Raw genomic sequence first — 25,661 nt, 5'->3', positions numbered from 1 at the left:
TTTTGTTAAATGTTGTTTGTAAATTTTCATTCGAAGCAGATTGGCTTTTATTTTACTAATTTCTATGTCTTTTTACATTCAATCGTTTTCTTCGATGTCCGTAACTATATAGAATTTTACGAAGAATTTCAAATATCGGCGACGTTCAATGTTAATTACAAAATTTAAAGATTGAATAATAAATGTTTCGTATAACAATGTACGGATCTTCATACGGAAAATCATTCAATTCTGCTAAAGTCACGAGCTATGTCGTCTCATCGAAATAACCACTACGTTTGCATTACACGTTGTAGAATACCGTCGTCGATATTATGCGGAATAGAAAACACGCCGTTCTATTATCATTTACATTTTTATGAGTCGACCCACCCTTTGCCAGGATTTACGCTTGGTCTATGCATGTAAGTGTCACGAGGTACTTCTTTCATATGAAATCACATAATTCTTATGGTAAAATTGGTAATAAGAGCTCTATGAAGTCTGCATACATTAGAAACATTTTAGAGTCATAGAGCGAGGCTCGTTAAAGTTACCAATGCGTATACATTTTAACATCGAGGTCATCCTATGTCTAGGTCAAACCCGTGATCTACATGGAATTTATAGAAAATCATTTTTAAAAATAAGGTATTTCTTTGAATAGATGTAGATACATCTGGATAGATGTAGATACATACATTGTGTCTGAATTTATTTTTCGCGCTTTTAATTTTCATATAAAACAATAATAAAGATTATTCCCTTGTCGCAGAAACACATCGTTATTATGTTCTTTCTACATATTTGTTCCTTTTTTAATAAAATGCTATCGTTGAAAACAAATATTTCTACGAATAATTTATCATACATTTACTTCTGTTTTGTACATATTTTATTATGCGATGTTTGAACGTTCCCACGTTTTCAAACCAGACAGTCTGCCATCTTAAAGGAAACAATTGTACTTTCACATAAATGTATCCTTTTATCGTATGCAGTACACTACATAAGCTGTAGAAAACTACATTACCAACGACTATTTATACAGAAACTACGTGTGTGTCTTTGTCGATTGATATATGACGCCACATGATTGCAATAATATCAATGTACTGTCACGAGATGGCAATGCATGACAATATAACGATTATCCATCTTTTTCTACAAATTAAATATTGACTATTTATCATCAAGTTACTTTTTTATATAATAAAGAATCCCTGTATCAACTTCTTAAACTGTTTGAATCTAGAATTTCTGAATTTTTCGTCATCATGAAAATTTGAAATCATTAGTAGTTTGGCGCCAATATCGAATCGTTTCCTTTTCACTGTACGGCGCTACGATCGTATCGTGCCGGACATGCTGCACCCGAATTTGTACCGCCATATTGTCTCTCACAAGCGAGGAAAAACATTGTGGTTGCGTGATGTGATTTTATTCGAAATTCAAAAGAAGTTGATCATTCAGTGTTCTTGGCACTTGGTTACAATCGCTGAGTAGATACGTACAGGAACTCGAGAAGAAATTGACGCCGATCGACAAGTAATTATACAGGTATGTCGGTCATTTTTGCAAACCTCGTGCTGCTGTGACTCGCCTAGCGGCTTTCCTTTGTTATCTTTTAGTTACCGTAATATAAAACTTCTAGAGTTCCTAAATTGTTTCTAATCTGTGTTTAATATAGGTGTTCATTTAAGACAATACGATTATCTGTCGGGCAATTAAATTCCGATACACGATTCGAACGTGGTGACTGAGGTTATTATTTTCACCGAATGTGACCTTACAGTGCGTAGCGAGAGTTCCGATGACCACAATATGGGCATATTATATCAATTCGATTGACTAATTTAAATATATAACATACGGTTTGTCTCATTATACCCGGTATCCTCTTCGTTTTCTCTATGGTACGAATCGCGTGTCTACTCTTTCACTCTTTACAGTGAAATATCGGCACACGTCGTATGGCGATTGAGTTTTCTAGATGTACACAACATTTGGAAATAACGTATTCCTGGATGGTTATATATACGTACATTCCTTAAACTTAAATCTTTCTGCGTACTAATTCCCATGTTATATATATACGTTTGCTTGTCTCGTGTACCGTTGTATTTTATCTTAGCTTGTACGAATGTATTGTATGAGCTAAAGTACACTGATTTAATTATGATATCTGTGTACTTGATAGATCATATAGGACTGTGTAGTTACCGTCGAGAAACTATATGTTTGATACTTGTAGCGACATTTTTGTATCTTCATTATCTTGTTTAGTTATTAACAACAATCGATAAAGTATTTCGAAAGCAGGCCATTTGGTAGGATACTGTATACTGTCTGCACTACCTATAGCGTGTTGTGTTCCTCCATGTGTGTACGGACATTTAAAGGGTCAACAGACTGTGGAGTCACTTTTAGTTACGTGCTATTTCTAAGATACGTTTGTACACTTTCCGATCATGTTGCCTCCTAAGGCAGTTGTCCCTGAATATGGCATTGGTTATTTCCGTATAACGTTAGAATCATTAAGCGTAGTCACGTGACCACCTGTATGAAATAAAATTGAAATTTCATTTATTTTTACGACGCTATTCGAGTTTATCTCGATAATAAATTATTGAAACACGTACTCTGTGGCACAGATATAAATTTAAATATGTCGGTAAATAAAATATGTTAATCGAAATGTAATTTGCCATTTGTACGCTATATTATTGATTGATAAACAAAAATAATACGAAAGTATATTTTATCTATCAACTAGTTCTATCGTTAGAATGTAGTATTTCACTTTTTCTATATAATTTGTAATATTAATTAGTATCTAAAAGTGAAAAATACTTTTTAATTTATTTTAATCAAAATTCTAAGTGAACATTTCTGCAAGGTCACTTTTATATTGGATAACGTAGACTTGTACGTTTCCTTGAATTCACTGATGGATGAGTTTATTATCAGTACTATAGGATACAATGTAAACACAAAGTGTCTAATCTATAACGATACGAAATGTTGTTAACAGGTCTTCGATTAAATCGGAGGTTAAGGGTAGCCACAGATTAATCAACACATATGCAACGAATTTAATTTTATTTATGACATTTTATCCGTATCTTGACATTTTATACATTTATAATATAAAGTGATAAATAACGGAACGTAAATATTCCACAACATTCTAAATATCACATCTCGATGTAGCAGTTAACACTTACTTAATAGTACTTCAATTTTGGTCCGTTATCGACTGCAATTCCTTTTACGTCACGTCGTAATGATACAACAATTTTGCAACAGAGTGCATGTACTACTCGATCGATTCTCGATCTGTAACGTGGTGCGTCCCTAAATTGAAATTTTATCCGAAATATCTGAACGTTACTCTGTAACTGTTCGAACGATTGATTCGCACATTTCCCACAGAGGGTGCTGGAAGGAAAGTTTCGTACGAAAACGTGTTTCACGCGAACAGCAGGATCTCTTTTGTATCCCTTTTTGTTGCACGTTTCATCGTTCTTCTCGCGGGTTCCTCTTCCTCTTTTCGTTCTCCTTCCTCGCAATACTCGTTACTCGTTACCCATGCTCGGTTACTTCATCGTTCTCTCTGCGCGTGCAGGTTGGACATTCCAAGAGCACGTTGAACCGTCGCGGTCACCTCTGTCTCTCGCATTTCTATACTGTCCCCAGTGTGTAACTATCTTGCCGGATAAAATCTGTCCACTCGTGGACGGGTGTCTCCCTCTCTGTCCACTGATAAAACTAATGCGCGAAATTTTAAGTGGCGCTTACAAACAGCACGTCCATCTCGATTCGTAATTACGACGCGCGCTCCTCCTTAGTCATCGATGTGATAGTCACGATTGCATGCATTATTTTAAGATGAAAGCACCTTACAAACACGGCTCGGTTGTATCGTGGAGAAATGACAAAGAGGACCTAGATACAACATCCGCGATCCAGATATCCTCGCAACCGGGTGTTCGAGATAATATCTGTCTTCGAAATTAATAACTCGAATCAATCAGAACTGATTTTAAAGGCATTAAGCAAGCATGTCGAATAGACTAGTAACGTCTAGTGTGTATCATAAGCCGGATCTTCACGGAACCAGCAAAGAGCAACTTTTTATTGCTGTTCCATGTTTCTTGAAGAAGTGGCCGATGTGAACAAAATGTTTCCAACTGTTTCTGCTGTTCGTTGGAAATGTTTCGAAGCATGCAATTAATAAGACGCACAAAAGGTTGCTCATTGGTGAAGCGTCGAATACCTGGCTAATACTGTGTTCAATGTTTTTGACCATCGGCGAGCCCCTAGAGGGGAGAGAGGGGGGGGCAAACGGTTATTCGTATACGTCTCTTAGGGTTCGTTCGGCAGTCGTGTGTTTGGTGAATTGTCGAAACGATCGATACACGCTTTAGTGTGGTTTGTGGATTCTCTAAGAATTTTGTCTCGGAAGTTAAATTGTGGCGCGTAACCCAGTTCGCGACAGAGAGTCGATCCGATCTCCGTTACCGGTTTGATTTTAATTTAATTTTTCTTTTTTTCCCCCGTTCGGTTTGTCCAGTATGTATCCCTCCTCTCTCTTTCGGGCAGCACGAATAACAGCTCGAGTCGTTTTCTTGCTTCATCTTGGCCAATCTCTCCTCTCTTACTTCTTGTACGCTCTGTGTGTCGAAAGAGATTAAGCAGCCTTTGAAGTTGTCTTCCTGATGAAAATGCTCGATGATAATTCGCGAACCGTTTCTTTCGTTCGTTCGTGTTATTCGGCGTCCGTTATCGTTAAAGACGGTGCGGCTGTTTTACTCTCGACGGTTGGATCGCAGGGAAACATTGAATTTCTTACAAAACTGTTGGTATACGTGGATGAATCGTAGTTCTCGTAACGTATCGCAGGGATTTTGATAGTGTTTAACGCTCAATGAAAACTCGTGTATTTTTAACGGGCATTTGAAAATGCCAGTAGATAGGCAAACCTTTCGGTTTCTGTGGCCAATAATAAATTTGGAAATTTATTAAGAGATACTGCTACATTTGCTTGGCGGCTACATACATATTTCTAGTAATACATCAGTCAGACGTTGCCAAGAAACTAGTAATAAATTCTATAATGAAGTGAATATATATGTAGGCGGTGTTTTGCCCATTTTCTAGTTTGATGCTTAAAAAGGTTACTATCGATTATATGCCTCTAAAACAACTTTCGATTAGATGAAAGATCGGTATCGTAAAAAAGTTCGAGATAGCGCACGACCGATTTAGATGGTATCAGCTATGCCATTAAAAAATTGTGCCAAGGAGAAAATACATGTACATATATATAACGCGTGAATAACAATAATAGAGTTTGACAGTTTGCTATACGTAATAGAAAAATTAAAAAATTGTATTATCACTTTATTATGAACTATACTATACCATAGTTATAATGTAATTGTGAATTACAATATCGATACTCGTACTAACTCTATGTTGCGCTGGTGTTATACCAGAGTGCAACGATACTATTATAATACATATAGTGATGGTATAGCGATAGCACAATAAAATATTAAAATCTATTACCACGTTTTGTTAACTGACTACTATACAGGGTGGTTGGCAACTGGTGGTACAAGCGGAAAGGGGGTTATTCTATGCGAAAAAAGAAGTCGAAAATATAGAATAAAAATTAAAAAAAAATTTTTCTTTTATTTTTTTTTTTAATTTTTCCATCGAGACAACGATCTACAGTGAGATCCGTTATAACGTGCATATCCGTGATAAAGTGCAGACGTACCGAGCCAAAATTCAAAGTCGATTTTCTCGAAAACAAAGCCTCGAACGAAAAATTGTTATTCTATATTTTCCACTTCTTTTTTCGCGTAGAATCACTCCCTTTCCGCTTGTACCACCAGTTACCAACCGCCCTGTATAATTATCATACTGTAACTATGCCACTATGATGATAACGTGCTATTATAAGCGCCTGGTATATATAAAAATAAAATTGTCATTACTGTGTTATAAATACCGCTATAGTTATACAATAATTACTATATGAATTATAGTTACGCACCGTGCTATTTATTACTATAGCTGTCATTTACGAAATGTTATAAAAACCAAATTAAAATTATATGGTAATGTCATATCATAGTTACAATTAACAGATTTATGGTTAATATCGCCATATGAATCATAATCGCGCGCCGCGTTATTAATCACGCTATAATTACATTCATTTTCGACATTTTATAAATACTATACTTTCTATAGTTGCCATTAATAGAATTGTGGTATAGTTATCAGTTTCCAAAAATGTCTTCGCACAATGGTGCAATATTCAAGCTTAGTCGAGGTCAAAAATCTAATATGCCATCGAATATGCTACACTTGTAGATGCGCCATGTTCAATTTTTCTTCGCGCCTTACGTTGGAATTTGAAACGCAGGAATGAGCGTAGATCGTATTCCTTCAGCAGTATACATTTTCGATCGTTACACGAATCAATGCTAGCGAAATGTTTGTGTGACGTAAGAAACAGACGCATTATCTATCATATGTGTCGCGTAATCGTTTCTCCACATTTCTAATTTTCACTGTTCCAAATTTCCTCATTTCAAAAAATTTTAATTAAAAAAGTGAAAATGTTTAGTCACGTGTATTTTTATTAAGTAAAAGGAACACGAGTTTCTTCCATTTCACAAGTTTTAGCTTCGTTTATCGTATTTTTAAATCGAGAAACCTTTTTCGATTGAGAAATACGTCTTTTTTTACGATGGATATGTTAAATATGGATATGTCTGAATATGTTAAAAGTCACCGATTTGCACTTGTGGAAACTACATTCGCCCGATACTCTGATCTTATGCTAGCTCTTATGATAGAAACTTGTGATTTTACGCGACGTTGCGCAATTCCTTCGTTTCATCGTCAATTTTAATCCTTTTACTTTCGGCGAAGATTCCGCGATAAACAGGATAGGATAACTCTCTGAATCATATTGCACAAAAGCGTGGACGCGCCGCTCTATAACTGCGACGCGTATATTACGCTATTTCTACGGTGCAAAATTCGGGAAATTATAATCTTTCACAGTGCCAAATTATTAGGCGAATCGTTATCATCGGAAGATACAAATTGTCCATAATAACAGATAATATATTTCGAAAACTTTGACATGTGCTGCCCGATAAACAGTTTAATAGCAAGTAACATTTCCATCTGCGAATAAGTAGTGTAAATTGGCGGTGCTACTCTTCGAAATAAGTTACTCCTGTAATTCAAACCGCTTCCGTAACTATTCACTCACGAACAAACCATTTTCTAAAATTAAATTCTGCTCTTCTATATTCGATACTTCTAAGCCAACCTAAATATTACAATCACGATTTCACTGCTACAATTTCACTCGATTTGACGTTATAAAAAATTGAAAGAAAGGAAAAATAGAAAGGAAAAGAATTCGTGAACATTATCAGTACCGTCATCGTGTGAACGCCCCTTAACGTAATCGCGTCTGCGCATTTGCTAGCGGTTCCAGTTGAACTGGCCTCTTCAGAGGCAACCACGTGCTGAAAGCCGTGATCGTTCCACAAACCGCAGTACCGCGTTGAACGTGTTAGCAATAGTGTCTTCGAATCGCTTGTTAATTTCAGGTCGCCTATCGGAACTCTTGATTTTCACTGGTTCGTTCATTTTGACGGTCTGTATACCTGTGTGTCCGTTTTGCCGGTCTGTATACCTGCGCGTCCATTTTCCAAGCGAGTAAACGGCTTTATGAAAGTGTCGAACGATCACAGATGGAAATAAGAATGGACGTAATATCGGTGAGTCGTAAATCTGACCTTCGTCGTTAGAGGACTGCACGTCTGGTGCCTTGGAGTTCCATGGAATTATACCGAATTCGTGTTTCATACATCGCCAAAAGTCGAAGAAATTTATTCTAATCAGATTCAATAAAAGTAAAATATTTACTTGTGAGATTATATCTGAAGTTACTTTATATCGTATGATTTTTTCAAAATATGAAGAAACAATGAAAATTGCATGTTCTAATTGTTTCATATAAGAGAATATGGTAAAAGTGGGAGAAATAGATTACCATCACATATGTCTACAATTTACGTTCGATCTAATCCATTCATCGTATTGTTGTCTTTGAGAAATTGAAAATTCTTTGTGTTAGATTCCCTATCTTAATTCCATTTAATTTTATTAAATTGCGAAAATGACACGGATGCTTTCTCTGAACTTCAGGTATCACAGATGGGAACTACAAGCCTGCATCAAGCGAGGGTGAATGCACTATACAGAGTGTCTCAAAGTACGTGATACGGTTCGAGCAAAATTGAAGCTTCTTAAAGAAAAATATTATGAATATAATATGTAATGAGAATATGTTATGAGATTTGACGTACATTTTCAATATGTACGGTGTTTTTCGTTTTTTTTTTCTTTTTTTGAAACATTCTGTATAATTTTTGTTTGTGTTATGTATTTTGAAGTGTGCGGTACATAGCGAGTTTATAGTATGAAATTAGGATGTTCTGTACGTTCCATATATAAACCACCTGTTTCGATACAATCGTATAGCGTGTCATATTTTGGAACATTCTATACATTTTAAATGCTGAGTCAACCCGACTTTTTATTTGATGAAAATTACACGAGGCGATGAAAATTTTGATTGATAAAATATTCAATGAATGAACTCGCATATCGGTTTTTTATTTACTAACAGCCTCGGAAATTATAATTTAAATTCACTTCACACTTAAATTCTATTCGAAACTTTCTTTCGAATAAAAAGGAATTAAACTTTCGTTTGTATTTTATATCCTCATTGTAGTTACAATTCTGATTAAAAACTTGTCTTATTGTATATTACTTTTACTAATTTTTTGATTTTCAAAGGGATGTTAATAGATAAGCATGTAGCATATTTGTGCGTATATATGTTAATTAATTTATTGAATGAACTTCTTATATGTTTTTGCCTGTATTTAAATTATAATTGATGTTGTGCCTTATGTATAATTAAATGGTGATTTAAGATTCGATATTAATCCTCGTATTATCTTAAAAGTGTACAAGAACGAGTAGATTTCGAGAGTATTTAATCTTGGTCTTATTGGATATGACAATGAATTTTTTATATTTGAAGAACAAGTCGTTTGTTTGTATACAGTGTCTGTACTTTGTCTTAATTAAGCTATTCGAACGAATACAGTTGTGACCGGAAGTTACGCTTGTGAAACGGTAATTAACAAAGGAAACCGAGTAAGACGAGAGTCTGAATAAGAATTGAATTTCATCGACTTTGCGCGCTCGCTGTAATGTGGCGGTTTTATCGTAATTTAAAAATATAACGAGCTAAAAAACGTGATGCTAACAACGTATCGCGTGTTAAATTAAAATTTATCAAACTGATTACAATATTTTAGATGATTGTATAATTTGTTGCGTAGTAATAATTTGTCACTCTAATCTATCGTTCATAATCATTATGTTTAATTTACAATTTTTAGATTTTTTATTAGTACACGTTTTAATTATGCATTATATTTATTTTCAGTGTAAAAAGGTCCTTAACATCAACAGCTACAGTGGATTGGAAAAATGTTTGCTACTCATACTCAAATGGTAAAGTGGACTCTCCCTGCTTTTGCCCTTATAATTGGTATATTGTGGTACAAACGGCGTCAAGCAGACAGAGCTGATCCAGGTGGAATAAATAAAAACTGTCGTAACAAAGAGAATAGTACTGATCAGGAGATTGCTTCATCAGATTCTAATTCAAGTCTTCATGATTCTGGCATACAAAATAATGAATCCTGCTCATTGAGTCCTCCTAATCAACAGGTAGAAGACATACGGGTAGAAGAGATTGTTTCTATCCCTAGAAAAACAAGCGAAAATTTAGATATTCCGCAGAAAAGGTCTGGCTCGCCGTGTATTTCTGCGCATTCTAGAACTCCTCCTAATGATGACGGTGAAGCATGGTACAGTTTCGTAGATACCTCGTCGAAAATGGAAATACAATTAGGTAGTAACCCAATAATAAGCAATTTCGATATGGTTGCAAAGAGTAGAGGTGCTTCCTCCTTGGAAGAAGCCACTGATTCTGATGATAAAGTATTAAAGATATTTGAAAATATCGTCGAGGAAGAAGAACAAAAGTTAGCGCCTGAGAATAAATCGATAGTAGTTGTCAATCAAAACGAAGAGAATAATACAAACAATGAATGTAATTATCTACCAAGCGAAGTACCATCTGTTTCCACGCCACTGAAAGATAATGTTAAAACACCAGCTCGAACATTATCCGAAAGAGATTCTGCTAACCATAGTCCAGTTTCTGGTGTCTTAGAAGGCAGTGTCACAGATGAAGCAAGAAGTGAGGGAAGTACAGATAGTGGAAAAGGTAAACATTGGATGAGTATTAAATGATCTATATTTAAGGATGTTATATCGTTGATACAATGTCATACTTATTGTAGGTGGAAGTATCAAGGGTCATACAAAAGACACTGTAATGCCAATGATATATGAATTTAGTATACCACAATCTTTAGTTGGACGACTAATTGGTCGGCATGGAAGTTTCTTGCAAAATATTCGACATAAAGCGGAAGTAAACATAGTCCTCAAACGTCATCCTATATCGAGAGATCAAAAACTTTGTGCCATAGAAGGTTCTACAGAAGGAATAAACGTTGCTCTAGAAATGATACGACAAAAGTTCCCAGAAAAAAAATTTCCACAGTTGACACTTCATCAGATTTCACCATTAATAGTACCTGAAGATATTCCTTGGTTTGCTGAATTAAGACAGTTATCATTAGTGGAGGGAGTCAATAATGATGTTGTTATATGTCACATAGTGAAACCAAACAGATTATTTGTACAGCTTCCTACTCATCCTACCTATCCATCCCTACGGATTTTAGACGAAAGGATGACACAGTTATATAACACGACGGAGTCGCCATCAGCTCCAGATGAACTTACTAGTACGTTTATATCGTATTTCTATGATTGTTTTTTCTTTCCATTTAGCTGTAATAAAAGTTCTCAAATATTCTTTCTTTATTCGATTTATAGATGGTATGATCTTAGTTGCAAAATGGTATAATACGTGGGTCAGAGTATACGTCGAACAGCCAGATCCTCATGGCGAACAGCATTTAGTACGACTTGTTGATCACGGTGGTTATTGGGTGTTTAGTAGTTCAGAAATGAGGAAAATTAGGTCAGATTATCTTACGTTACCGTTTCAAGCAATTGAAATATTCCTGGCAAATGTACAACCAAAAGATGGTACGCACATTCCTGCATTTCCGTGTGCAATTTTTCATATACATATATAAATTGTTAATTATGTACAGGTGAATGGAATCAAGAAGCTTATAATACAGTTGCTCAGATGTGTACAGGAATTGTTGGTCAAGCTCAAATAGAAGGTTATATCAATACAAACACATATATTAGTCTCTATCTTAATATTCAGAAACATGGGGTAAGCAAACGCTAGTTTTGTAACAAAATTTTTAAGGTTTTTTTATTGATTAAAAATATAAATATTTGTATGAGTTTGTTATAACATAACTAATTATTTTTTTCGAATTAATGAGTTTGTTGAATTTGTTATGTATCGCAGGTGATATCCCTCGCCGATGAATTAATAGCTCGTGGATTCGCGGAATCCATACCATTAGAAAATATAATTCCAGAAGAAGGTATATTAATCTCTTAAGGTATGAATTAGAAATTTAGGCTATAATAACTATACTTGTAAAGAAACCATGATAATATGTGATCACGTAATTTTTTTAGTCATTATTTGCGTATATGATTCATTTTCATTCTCATACTTCATACATTAAGAAAAAATACCAAGGAAATGATACTTCCTAACATTGATTTGAATGTTTTTATTAACACCAGCAGTTTTCTACATCCTGTTCGATATGCCATCTATTAAATCTATTGAATCATATTTATTGAACCTAGATTGAATTACATGACATATTGCATATACATTCTCTTGTTAATACATTACGTATCAATGAACATATGTAAGGATAAACAATATTTAACGAGCATTTATAAATACTCCTCATGTATGATTTATAACAAGTACAAATGTAAACTATTGTGTTTAGAGTGTGGCATTTTTACGTGCATGGTTAATAAGATTTTTTAATAGTATTTATCATGTTACTGGACGGAAAAAGAATTTAGATCAACTTAAACAGACAATAGATAATTAAACAAAAGAAAACGCTCCTCCCTGTACTTATATGCTGTCAAGAGGTACAATAGATTTATTAAATGCCAAATGTACGATATATAATACATATTTATAAAACGCCACATTCTAGCGGCTGAATTCGAGTAATAAGAAATTAGAAAGAAAAGGGACATTTATTGTACATTTAATACGATATTCAAATGATTTATAACATAGGAACAGTTATTTTACGGTATGATAGTGTAATATACGTTTCTGTAAAGTACAGTGAATGAAAACTACAGATTTTCACGAATTACAAAAGCCACGTGGTATGGTCCATAATACTTTTACTTCTAAAAACTTGTGGAACTAATTTGTCCTTCTATTAGTTTTTTTTTTTTTTTTAATGAAAGTAATAATACAAATCCAAATTGTTACATTAAGTTCGGATTTCAAATAAACACAAAATGCAAGGGAAAATATTTCGGATTATTAAGTTCTCTATCTCTAAGCAGACTTCAATCATATGTTTGTAAATAATGTAACATTACTACTACGTTTATAAAATATTTATATAATACATCTTATAATGGTTATATAATAGAAAATGAAAAAACAATGTTACATGTTAGCTGTACGTAATGATAAATATGACAAGATATACAGAGGTAGCAGAAATTTATATATTTTATACTTATCAAACACTAATAGAGAAAAGTGATTGCATTATAACTACACCGGACGAATCGGGAAATTCGCGTCTCTGTGTGACTTGTATTACTTACTACAGGTCAAATTTGTTTATTCTAACGTAATTTTTAAATGTAAATTAAACTATATAGGAAACCTATTTTGTCTAAATCGTGTGAGATCGTTGTATGAATACTCTATTCTTTCTCTTTTTCTTTGTTTTTTCTTATACTATATTTAATACAAAAGAAACGATCACGGTGATATCGTTAAATAATTTGGATTACTCATTAAATGAAAACTTCATTATCGATATTTTCTATATATTTAACGTTGTAATTTATCGTATAATCTATATTACGTTGAACAGATATTAACAAACGTTTAAACAAATATCTTTTTCACATAGGAAACATTTTCTACGAAGTTTTTTTCATAATACTAATTTCTTCCTATGTAATTTTTGCTTTCGGTTATCGCGGCAGGTATAAGCTGTTACCTTCTTATTTCCTAAGCATCCCGCTTAATATTTATTTACTTAAACGTTTATCACATTTCAATTATGTACTGCTATCGAGCAGATTACGAAGAGACTGGTAGTCTTTTCTATAGATTGTACGGTATATTGTTTATATTTAATCATAGAATGTGTTCTGCGGTTTACTTTCGAGTGTTTTCACCAACCGCAGCCATATTTGTTATGCGTAGAAATAAAATACCATTAAGCGTGATGAAAATTGAGAAAAAGTAGCAAAAAAATGTGATGTTTGCTGCAGAGAAACAGTTTTATACTGTTACATGTTAATATTTACAGTTTATTGATACGTAAACGCTATAGAGATATTTGTATAGGGATATACATAGGATACAGTTATTAAGCCGCTTATTAAACTGTATGTGCTTCAATGTATCACCATCGTGAAAGCAGAGAATTTTTTTAATTCGTTGAAATCTTCTTACGTCAGGGTTACAATTCTAATCGTATGTATGCAACGAAACAATTATACAAATATATTATTTTATTATTTGGTACGTCTTCCAATCAGAAGAAGTACAGATAATAAGATTTTGTTACATTAGCTTCTTAAATTCTAAGTAGGATATTTTTTACGTTGCGTACATGTATATAGCATACACGATCAACAAAAGCACCCAATTACTCGTGTTTCTTACGATTTCATTTATCATTATCGATTAAATTAAACTCATTTTGTATATATCTCAATGTAATCTTCGGCGTTCTCATTAAATTTGCATCATTTTAATTGTACTATCTTTATTCTTCCTGCGAAACTGCTATATTTTTTACAATAAATATTTACGGCAACAAATATGTTCAATTTTATAAGTGTTTAAGTTTCTATCCCCCTTGAAAAGTGAATGTCTATTGATGTTATCCTGTCTATTCTATATAAAAATTTTACCTGCTTATCTCATCTCGATACTTTGACATTAAACTTCTTAAAAGATTTATAATTTATGTTTGAGTCGGCAAGGTTACCGTTAAGATTTCTTTGTTACAAACTCCTGTGTTACCAATTACCGACAGTTGGCCATCGGGTCTCCGATTAACTGCTATTCATGTGCATTTACAGCAACATAGGCCTCACAAGCAACGGTTTTTTCCCATTGTATACGTATACCTAGCCGTAACAGTCCTCGGTAACCATGAACTAACGAAATCGTGGAAATTCTCCAAGGTTGCCAAAACGATGTCCATTAAATATTGCTTGTGCCCGATTCTTATCCCTCCGTGAAATTGGCTGTAAAAGGGAGAAGTCAAAAGCCATTTTTCCCGGCTTTTCGCCGTTAGAACCTATAGAACATTCAAAGCAATCAGAATAACACGAACGGTTGAACTTTGTTAATTTAGAATCATCCATATATCGAATAGTTAGAACACTCGCGCAAAATAGTTTATACAGAATAGTTACGCGCAACATTAGGCACGATTACTGAGCAGCTCCCAGTATTCCGTAAATAGTTCTATTTAAATAGTCAACCACATACAATGTTTTCCTTTTGCTCGAACGAGGGTGGTCCTTCGAACTAATTAGTTCTTCGTCGGTACACGCGTGCAAGCGCCAACAAAGCTGCAGCGATTTAGATCGCAAGCAGCAATCATAACAATGTTTTTATTTATATTCTTATTTATAATTTTATTTACATATATTATATAGTCACTCTGTTGTTTGTTAAACCTTTCGTTCCCTATACAAAGTATGTATTTATTTTAATAGAATTCATTTATCTCCTTTTTTATAGAACCCTTTACAGAAGTAACTTATTCTACATCGAAACTGAAATTTGTGGCTTCTCGGAAAATTTGTATCCGATTTTGCAATTTTGTACCAAGAAAACATAATAATATAGAAGATGGAACAATTTCGATAATTCTTGCAACTTGACGTCATACTTCAAGAATTTTTTCAAGTTGAAACTTTCGGATTTTCGAAGAAATTTTTCGTCAAAATCTTCCATTTTATACTAGGAGAATATAATCTTGCAGAAGGTAGTATTATCTGGATAATTATTGGAATTTGATATCATTTCTCGAGACTTCCGAAAGCTATTTTGTGTTCCTTTTTATACGATTCCTCTTTCTTCCTGATTGTTACTTCTGTCCCCAAAGTAGCTTTGCCGTAATCGATGTAAAAAAAGCAATTTATTTCTAATACTTAAATAAACCATTAAGCAATTTTTGGTCTTTCGTTAAGAATATTATCAATACTAATGAGATTAAAAATTTAAAGGAATATGGTAACTAAAAAGTCTTATTTAGGAAAAACTTTCTCATTAATTGTTATATTATTTTGTATTATTTATTATATTTGGTTCTAGCTGAAGAGAATGATTTAAATAACGGATCATTTATTCAGTTGACTAAATATGAAACGAAAAAATAGCTGATTGAAATATAGAAGAAAATAAAGATACGTAAGAAGCTTTACTCAAAATCAGCACTGAATTGTACTCTTACTTCCCATCTTATCTTAAGAAGGTATTCTAATCATAAATCTTTTCCAAGAATATGCGCAAATGTTTCTCTGACTGTACCGATGGCTAGTGATAGCAGAGAATATGCACAGTCCTACAGTTGGTACCAGCGTGATGAAGGAAATTGAGAAATTACGATTTTACATATATTACGGTTGAGTTTCAGCTTTCGCATTGATCAGTAATTTGATATATCAACCCTAATTATTAAGTCAGTTGAAGAAAAGCTAGTATTACTTGGTATTGCGTACTATTTAGGCTGTGATCTCAATTATGGTTTCATCAACAACTGACAAGAATCAACGATCACACGTATTAGTACCGGTACTTCTTAGTGCATGTGTAATTCCAATTTCTATGGTGTTTTGGGTTATAAACGTAGCATATTCGACTTTTTATTCAGATTCTGGAAATCACTTTAAACGTATGTTAAATAATTAGTCGCAGTATGACGACTTTTTGTTTTACATTGTACCGTTCCGATTGTTTTGAAAAATATAACCTTCTTTTTTAGAGAATCTAGTCCTATCACCATGGAGATGGTTAACCGTAGTTGTGTTTCCAATTTTTATGGCCTTTTGGGGGTTAAGAAGAAAGAGTGTGGATATTAGCGGCGCTATTCTTGGTAATAAACTTTATCTCGAATTTTACAATATGTAAGAAATATACTTTATAGACAGAATAAAGTATTTTTTATTTAAGTTATTTGATATTGTTACTGTTTATATAATATGATTGGTTAAATGTGTCTTTCATTATTAAAATATAATTAAAATATTGAGAATATATAATGTAAAATGCAAACAATTGAAATAACTATGAATAAAGTATATGGTGTTTATATTATGGTAACTTATATTTAATAAGTTTCTACTTGCATTGTAACTAGCTATGGAATATTGTATTGCAGGATTATTTATGGGTTTTGTTCTGACACTTACCAGTTTTTGTCATGTGGCTTGTCTCTTTGCATTCCTTGTTTCTTCTACTAAGGCAACTAAGTTTTGTGCCAAAGAGAAGAAAAAGTTTGAATCTGACTTTAAGGAAGGAGGGCAAAGAAATTGGATTCAAGTGCTATGTAATGGCGGTATGGCAACGCAGTTAGGTCTCTTATACTTATTGGATGTAGGAAATGCAGAGCACCCAATTGATTTTGACAAATATTACAGAAGTTCCTGGTTGTCGGTAGGAATCTTAGGTACATTCATCAATAATGTATGTTATGTCCAAAGTAAATAATTTTAGAATTTAGAAACTTAATTTCAAAAATGTATTCGTTGCTGTTAATTATTATAATTTATTAGGAGCTTTTGCTTGCTGTAACGGAGATACTTGGGCTTCAGAAATTGGGACAGTTGTGGGTACTAAGGATCCTTTTCTTATTACCACACTAAAAAGAGTTCCACGAGGTAAGAATATTGAAACCTAACAGTTCTATATTTATATAAGAAAAAAATATAATGGACAAGTAGCCAAAGATAAGGAACTAAATATGGAAATACTAGTCTTTATTAATGATGTCATTATCTAAATATGTCTTTAAACGATTGTTATGTCAAGTTTAAAGTCTTACATTTCATTGGTAATCTATTTGTAGGGACAAATGGTGGTATTTCCTGGGTAGGCTTGCTCGTTTCTATACTAGGTGGTATAACTGTGGGTTTATCTTATTATTTAACAGTATTGATAACTGTAGACACAGTTATACTGCAATTAGCAGTGCCACAGTGGCCAATTATTATTATTGGAGGAATCGGAGGTCTCTTTGGTAGTGTAATAGACTCATTTTTAGGAGCTATGTTGCAGTATTCTGGTAAGATATCTATTTTATATTGTTATTTAGAATACAAATGTAACTTACAATCAAATTGATAATTTGTATTTTTAACCATAGGAATAAATGAGAAAGGGAAAATAGTAGAACGTCCTGGAAAGCATGTGAAACACATATCTGGTAGACAAATTTTGGATAATCACAGTATAAATCTTTTATCTAGTGTTATCACTGCACTTACACTACCAGAAATTGCAAAATTAATTTTAAGTATTTAAGGAAATATAAGTATAATTATAATGTCATTAGGTGTATATATATTTGTTTGCATGTCCAACTATATATACATGAAAGAAGTATATTTATGGCGAATATTTTCTACATCTCTATTTTGTATAAAAATCGCGTGACGAAATTTGATATGATGACTTATAATTTATATCTATAAAAAGCAAATATGTAAAAGTTGTATCCTTTGGAAGTAGACTTGAAATCAAAAATGTATTAAAAAAATATGAAATTATGTTATATAAAGTTATATAACCTAATTTTGATTGTAATTTGAATCTTAATAAAAACTTATTAAGAAAAATAGCACAATTTTTTGTTAATAAAATCATATATGTATACGTTTTATATATACATTGTCTAACGTTACTTCCTACGTGGTATTTAATGTAAAAATTAAGAACTGTTTTGTTCGTTAACATAGAATGAAAATGTTTGCCTTTCAAATTTGAAAGTGATAAGCAATCTAACAGAAAAGAGTTTGGGAACTTGAATTATATCAATATGTTTCAAATTCAGTATACATTAATCTTTTACAAACACATTTATCTCAAAATTTTGAATGTTCAATTAATTATAAAGTTTTAGTTAATACAATCATCGATTCTTGTACCAGATTATTTTACCAATCTTTTCAAGAAAATAAGAAGCTTCTTCAGTAAATCCTAATTCTACAATAAAATATATATATGTATATATATGTCGGAGATGAGAGGACACCGGGGCCTCCCCTCCGAAACTTCGGGAAAATCCATCAAAATTGTAATTAAACAGTTTGCCGTTATTCTGCCCAGTTGTATTTGTTTGAGATTTATGACAGTGAGCTTGGGCTCGAGGCGACAATCAGTTGCCGAACGTAGCCGCGGTCAACGGGACGAACGCTCCGTCTAACAAAAGTATGGAGTAATAACATAGCCCCCATTAAAAGAAATACCCGTAGAGGTACTCGACAGTAAAAAAAGATTTCAACGGTTCCCTCGGGCAAAATGATTACTAGATGTCGATGCATCTGCACAGCATAAGTTCAGCTAGCCTGAGGACCCGCTATAAACCTTAGGATTTTGTTAACTAAGGTTCTTCGAACGGACAAGCAGTCTTTGTCGCAAATTGACCAATTAACAGCAGCGTCGATTTCCCCTCACTTTTCAAGTGAAGACATCTCTCCATGAATCCGAGAATTTCGTGCTCTTAGACACACCCCATCATAGTTTTCCTCGACAGCGTCACCGTGACGGAAAGTCACTTTTTCACCGGTACGCGCTGTTGTACGAGTTAACTAACGTTACAACTTAGACTTGGACGAAGAAACAAGCCTACTAACCCGTTGACCGCGGATGCGTTATCGAGTCTCAGACCAGAGTCACAAGTGTCCACATTTGTACCAATAAACATTAGCTACACCCGCGATGGTAAAGTAAGTAAAGGTTCATTGAACGCCCCCAAAATTCCAACCTGACTCCGACATATATGTGCAAGTACAAGCATAATATTTTTTCCTTTTTCTTCTTTTTAACGCTTTCTCAAGGCGTGAATACGAAAAAATACTCCAAAGAATATCTCCTTGTAAATAAAAGTCACGCTTACAATCCCTATGAATTAAGAAAACAAAATATCCAAACAAGCGATCTATTATATTCTCCTATCTTAAATTAATTCGAGATCAAAAAATAATGTATACTCTTTTCAATAATATCACTCATTCATTAGAACTTATACAGAACTGGTCTTTACAACTCTAATTATCAAATTGCAGTGGCTACAAAAAACCAGTTTCATACCGTTGTATTTATTATAACATTTACATACTAATTAATTCGATCCAAGTATACTAAATTTCGTACAATTTAATTTTTATACAACTAAAAAATTTGATATTGCGAAAGTAAAACGTATAGAATCCGACAAAAAGTTTCATTGGAAAATAAGGATACGTGTCAATACTTTTTGTAGCCATTGTATATATAACTTCTTCGCTAATTCTCAACATTCTCATTTCAGAATAAAACGACGTTCATCACTTGCAACAATCTTCATAAAAAAAATCATCATTTACTACATCCACTCTTAAAAGGACCCCTTCTTCATGTTCGCTATATTATTGACGCGATCTTTAAGCTCCTTAATCTTCTGGCCATAGAATAAAACTCTCTTTGATGTTCGCTCGATGACGTTCTTTCGCCAGCTTCAGTGGTTTCAGTCTCTCATTGATCAGCCGTCGAAATTATCAACACTGCGTCTGATCGTAGTCGGACAACTCGCTGGACTTAATGAGCATCCTGGCGTGATTGTTGTGACTATTGGGGACGGGAGTAGCGGCGACCAGTTGAACAATCTGCTGACGGTCGTCCACGGCTCGTTTTTCGTCCGGAACTTCCAGCACGGACGACCGATAGTCACACCTTCTCCTCTCCCGGCATCGGACCTGCGGTCGAGCGGATAAACTGAAACAGTCAACGTCCCACAATGGTCTTGACACGGGCACGTCGTCACTGGCACGACACGGACAACTCTCTCCCTCGCTCTCCCTTTCGTTCACGCCACTCTCTGTTTGTTAGTTAGCTGTTGCTCGTGCCATTCTAGGGCCTATGTACAGCGGCAGGCTGGACGATGTTAGTTTTAGGATTTTCACCGTTTATTGCGGACTTGATCGCGGTCCGCATCGCACCATTGACTAGTCGTGCAATCCGATATTTTTCTGCTTTTTACTTTTAAGTTTCTTTTTGGTATTTGACTTTTTTTGCTTTGGCTATTGTGCTCGTTGAAGCGTGACCGTGACTTTTGGCGGGACAGCGGGGCGTATTTTAATAGACTGACAACGATTGTTCTAGTTCGTACGTGCCGAGAAAGTGATAAATACAGAGAGATGAAGTTTAGATTTCAAATGAAATTAGAGGATCTATTGGTTCGTTAGGTGGTACATGTTGTTTAATTTTGACGTTGACGAGGAATTGGGAGTTGGTTCTCGGTATGAAGGGGATGAAAAATGAAGCGTGAGTCTGACCTTATTAAATTATATGATCACAGTGAATTTCGGTTATTGCATTGCTGTAGAGATCAATATTTTCCTGCAGAGTCATGCGACCATTCTTAATAAATATCTTGCTCGCATCTTGACCTCCATATCTCTCGAGCAAGGATGAATCTCGAAAATTTATGAAGGACATCCGCAACCTTACGACATTAGAAAGAACGTAGTTCAAACGACTGGCTATGTACAAAGCGATTCTTACGATTTATTAAGCGATCAATTGTGGTTTCTTCATAGACTGTAACAGTTTCAGCAATATATGGAAGATTCCCTAGAGATTCTTTTGGAAGGCTTTCGTAGGTACTGTAAGCTTCCGAAGGTCCAGGGAAATTTCCAAAGTTTTAAACAATTTTTACTGTCTTTCGTTAAAAAGTAAGCTTTCCGTTTTCTCTAGAAAGATTACTTCTTTCTTTCTGTATGCTACAGAATTTTCATGAAAGGCTGTACGTAAGTACTATTTGGTTCTTCGAAGAATTTTTAAAAACCTTCGAAGACCTTTTCCAAATCTTTACAAGTGTTAGAAAACTTAGTAATTTTAACAAGATTCTAATAAAGTCTGGAGACATTTCAACGGTTCTTCAACTTTTAATAAACATTGTAGATATAATTGTTTATAATACCTCTAAGGATAAGAAGGAACAATTATAAAACTACACATACTTTCCTCTAGAACTAGGCATTATTTTCTTAACAAATATTACACAATCAGGATCCAGTCGAAACCTTAAATGATTTCTCAGCGATTAAAGAAAATCAATCTAATCTGATTAAGAAAAAGAGAAAAGAACAGAGGAGAAAATGAATAATCTTAGCAGTTTACATAGCGTGAACAATTGTGAATGAAAAATATGATATAAACAAGAAAAGAATACAGACGTAAAATACAAGAGATGTGGAAATACGAATGATGGTGTTCCATTTAAGGCGCTTTCATTTCTATGGCTGTTATGATTGTTCTACGTCTTGTGAATTTGCCGTACCGAGACGGTGGTAGCTGTGCAAGAATTGGCCCGATTCCGCAGAAGAGCTGTGCCCTCCCATCTTCTCTTAAATTGCGCTATTACCTACGCAAGAGCAACATTCATTAGCGAACAGTTTTTTTTCCTTTCTTTGCATACTAGCTAACTAGAACTGGTGTAGGTGGAATTCTTTTACTTACCTCACCGTTGCAGAAACAGAATAAAATGGCCACGCAGAGACCCTGCAAAAGAATTGTCGGTAATTGAACAAATTTGATATTTATATTTGATATATGTACATGTATATCTAAATCTAATATTCATAATATTTGCCCGTATAAGAAATTTTATATTCTACATTTTTGAACTCTGTGACTTGATAATTTTTATTTGTTCAGTTCTTTTAATTAATTTGAAGATATCGAAAGTATAATGAAAGTCGAAGATTGAATGTATTTAGTACTTTTACCTATACGTATAAGAAATAGAATTTAAAATAGAATAGAAGAAAAAGAATTTGTCGACGTGGTAGGTTTTATTCACTCAGTTCCTTTTGACTAAGTCCTTGAAACTAAGTTGAGGAATATACCAGTGTTCGGTGTCTCGAGAAAATTAAATAATCACATTATGAACTGTGATGAAGTTTAAGTGCAAAGTAAAAGAAGACAGAGTATTGGTCGAATTTGATTTGTGTTGAAAACGAAATATAAAGTCGTTGGTACCTGAAAAGAGGCCGTTATGGCGGAGAGAACTTCGTAAAATTGCTCCCAGGGGTGATTTTTCGGCGGTCTGAAGGGGATGACAAGATAATGTAGGCCCAAAAGAGGTACGAGGAGTAACGTCGCTCTGACAAGAAGAAAAATATTAAGTTATAAATATTAAATTAGTATTTGTATTAATTTATCATTTGATTATATAAATATCAAATATTAATTAAAGTAATAATTTGTCGATTAAAAAGAACGAAGAAAGAGAGTATCGTCGACTGTCAATAGTATCTTGAAAACATTCCAGAATCGATGAACTAGAAGTTGAATAAATTTCTTTAGTTCTAATTATGAATAAATGAATAATTCTCTTAACTAAACTAGGACACAGAAAGGAATTATAATTAATTACCGAAATGCTTGACGCATAGACCTGGAAGGTTGCGTGCCAATCGTAGGACCAGCTCTCAGTTTCATCAATAGAACTCGAACGATGTTGAAGAGGAAAAGCACGTTCAACAGGGTGGAAACGCAGACTGGGTAGACCAGCACGTTCATATAGTTACCCTCGTTGATCCAACATCTAACATATCAAAGCAGTCTGATATAATCTATTTATAGCGTTGTAAAGAAATTTTCGTTCAAACTACCCCTCACAAGATTAAACGCATCGATCAAGAAGAAATATTCATATAACAAGCAATCCGAAGCTCACAACCGAATATTCGATCAAAAGAAATCTTATGAAATCCTAATTACTTCTTGAAAGCTACCTTCCAGAATATTTCCAAATTTTCTGAAATTCGGCTAATTTCGAGCCCCTGTTCCTAATTTATTTTTTAAAATATCTCACTCTATCGAGTTTCTTGGTTCTATTTGGTTCGACCCTTTCATTGTTGATTTTATAGTCCAGTGACAAGATGCTCGATGCTGAAGACATTTTGCGATCGATTGATTTTACGCTATGCGGAATCCGCGGAATTTATGGCCTCAGCGTGGCGAACACGAATTTCATAGAGCGTACTATTACGGTTTTATTGGTCAAAGGTTCGAAAGTTCGTCGTTGACAAGGATCGCGAAATGCGAAATTTGTTTTACACTTTCCTGACGATTAATAAATATTCTTCCACGTGGTGAAGCAACGTGAACATTATTCAACATAAATATCGTGCTGATCATTAACTCCTATAACAGAATCCCTTTGTTCATTACGGAGTTCGTGGTCTTTGGTAAACGACGCTAATTCAATTGCCATGGTTTTGATCCTTCGATGTACGTCTTTCATGGTGTGTCGCGATGCCGCAGGTACATTCCTACTTGCATCTATCGTATACGTAGCCTATTTGAAATCAAATAGGAGCTTGTTTCTCCCTTTGCAAACACAGTTGTTACGAGCCAGCTGTTTCTATCAAATTTTAGCATATTTATATAGTTCGATAAATTTGATAAATTTGGATCCCATCGATAGCGTCTTTAATTGGTAAAGTTATTTCGAACGCGAACCAAGACTTATTTCTTTTTAAAGGAAAGTGTATTTTCGAAAGGTAATATGTTTTACAGATTTTGCTATTGGAAATTATTAAAGTAAAACACACGTGTATATCGAAATAACAAAATTCGAAGTTTTCGTAATAGGATTTATGTGACAAATCAACCGTCGTTTGTATTTTTCAATATCTCTCTTATAAAATGTTCCACAAAATGTTCACGAAAAATTCTGTTGGCTATTCACTCTGTAATTTTTGTTATTTATATTTCTTATTTTTCTTTGTATACCTTCTACTGTTTAACGTGTGTCACAGTTTACAAGAAATTTACTGTTTTTCTTTTTTTATCTCTTTTGATATTTTCTTCGTTGCACTTTCGAAAAAGATATCCCGAAAATATTCTACCAACAATTCGCTGTAATTTTTACTCTGTAACTTGTATTTCTCTCGTATTATTATCCCATCTCACACTCTTCTTATCAATATCCATTTCCAAGAAACAGAAAACACCATTATTCGATAGCAAAAATTTATGTGCCAAGACGTTAATACGACTATAATTAAGATATTTGCGAGGTGCATATGTCAAATAGCCATTGATTTGATAATTACTGTAGCACTTACTGTCCGGTGTCCGCAGGGTCATCACTGATCGCCCTTAAAGAGGCATAAATCGTGACGATGACCGCAGGTACAGGCCAACCAAGACCCATCAGCCATTTTACTAATTTATGCTCGCTGGTGAAAGCGCTAACGAGCAGGGTGTGCAGATAAAAACCCTCGCACAACATCCAGGCGTAATTAGTAAGTAGAAAGTAATGCAGGATAATGTGTAGCAGCCGACACGTTATCTGAAAATTGTACAATCTGTTCACTTCTATATATATATCCCTCTCTCTATATATATGTATTGTACAATCGATTCATTTCTTTATTTCACTTTTTTAATTCCTTTGAAATTCCTTATTTTGTACGCATTCAAATACTTTGTACGCTTCCAAGTACTAATTACTAATTACAGATAATAATAACGCTGTACGAATGTAATAAAGTAACGCAGATGTGCAAGAATTTCTTTTTCTCTTGTCGTTCTCGAAAATAATCTCATTTCCATTCTATTTGCAATTTAAATTAAACGTGTTATTTAAATCTGTGTATCGTTTTTATTTTTATTATTATTTTATTATTGCCGTCCAACGTTAATTTAATATTCCAATTGCGCAAGCAAGAGAATAACACAAAGGACGTGTAACGCAGTAAAAAATTGTCAAAATATATGTGAGAATCGTTTCGCAATTATCATATCTTCTTTATAAATTCAATTTATAAATTCATCTTATGTAACGCGCTATGTTCAAATTGTTACCGATAGTCGGTACATCAGTTTGACGGTCGTACATCGGCGTTTTTATCTTACACCTCGCTTTACTTTTCCACGTTCATCGTTCTGAAAGAGTAATTGGCGCATCTAGGTTATGTAATATTCTATCTGAAATAGCCGATAGCCCCCCCCCCCAAAAAAT

General features: G+C 34.0%; 3 protein-coding genes across 7 annotated transcripts in view; 2 read left to right on the top strand and 1 right to left on the bottom strand.

Moving 5' to 3' along the window:
* Positions 1-1,339: 1,339 nt before the first annotated feature.
* Positions 1,340-14,163, top strand: LOC100744793 (KH domain-containing protein akap-1). Of its 5 annotated transcripts, XM_024372315.2 has the most exons (8): positions 1,340-1,539; positions 7,629-7,799; positions 8,230-8,296; positions 9,548-10,396; positions 10,473-10,985; positions 11,077-11,292; positions 11,361-11,491; positions 11,633-14,163. In XM_024372315.2, the coding sequence occupies exons 4-8, from the start codon at positions 9,592-9,594 to the stop codon at positions 11,726-11,728; spliced, it is 1,761 nt and encodes a 586-aa protein (XP_024228083.1). In that variant the 5' UTR covers positions 1,340-1,539; positions 7,629-7,799; positions 8,230-8,296; positions 9,548-9,591; the 3' UTR covers positions 11,729-14,163. The 5 variants fall into 5 exon arrangements, with proteins under 5 accessions (XP_024228083.1, XP_012249332.1, XP_012249331.1 ...); XM_012393909.3 differs by lacking the exon at positions 7,629-7,799; XM_012393908.3 differs by lacking the exon at positions 8,230-8,296.
* Positions 14,164-15,975: 1,812 nt separating this feature from the next.
* On the top strand, positions 15,976-18,207 carry LOC100744674 (transmembrane protein 19). The gene is made up of 6 exons (XM_003485462.4): positions 15,976-16,319; positions 16,410-16,520; positions 16,806-17,093; positions 17,200-17,304; positions 17,493-17,708; positions 17,790-18,207. The coding sequence occupies exons 1-6, from the start codon at positions 16,169-16,171 to the stop codon at positions 17,945-17,947; spliced, it is 1,029 nt and encodes a 342-aa protein (XP_003485510.1). The 5' UTR covers positions 15,976-16,168; the 3' UTR covers positions 17,948-18,207.
* A 1,270-nt stretch (positions 18,208-19,477) lies between these two features.
* Positions 19,478-25,661, bottom strand: part of LOC100750065 (calcitonin gene-related peptide type 1 receptor-like) — a 134,194-nt gene continuing 128,010 nt past the window's right edge. The window contains 6 exon segments of the mRNA XM_033324696.1: positions 19,478-20,379; positions 21,966-22,049; positions 22,145-22,186; positions 22,667-22,790; positions 23,064-23,234; positions 24,763-24,989. Of these exon segments, the coding sequence (XP_033180587.1) occupies positions 20,182-20,379; positions 21,966-22,049; positions 22,145-22,186; positions 22,667-22,790; positions 23,064-23,234; positions 24,763-24,989 (846 nt within the window). The 3' untranslated portion in view covers positions 19,478-20,181.

Source organism: Bombus impatiens, unplaced genomic scaffold, assembly GCF_000188095.3.
Source record: "Bombus impatiens unplaced genomic scaffold, BIMP_2.2 scf_0060, whole genome shotgun sequence".
NCBI lineage: Eukaryota > Metazoa > Arthropoda > Insecta > Hymenoptera > Apidae > Bombus > Bombus impatiens.
This window is presented reverse-complemented; position numbering and strand designations above follow the sequence as displayed.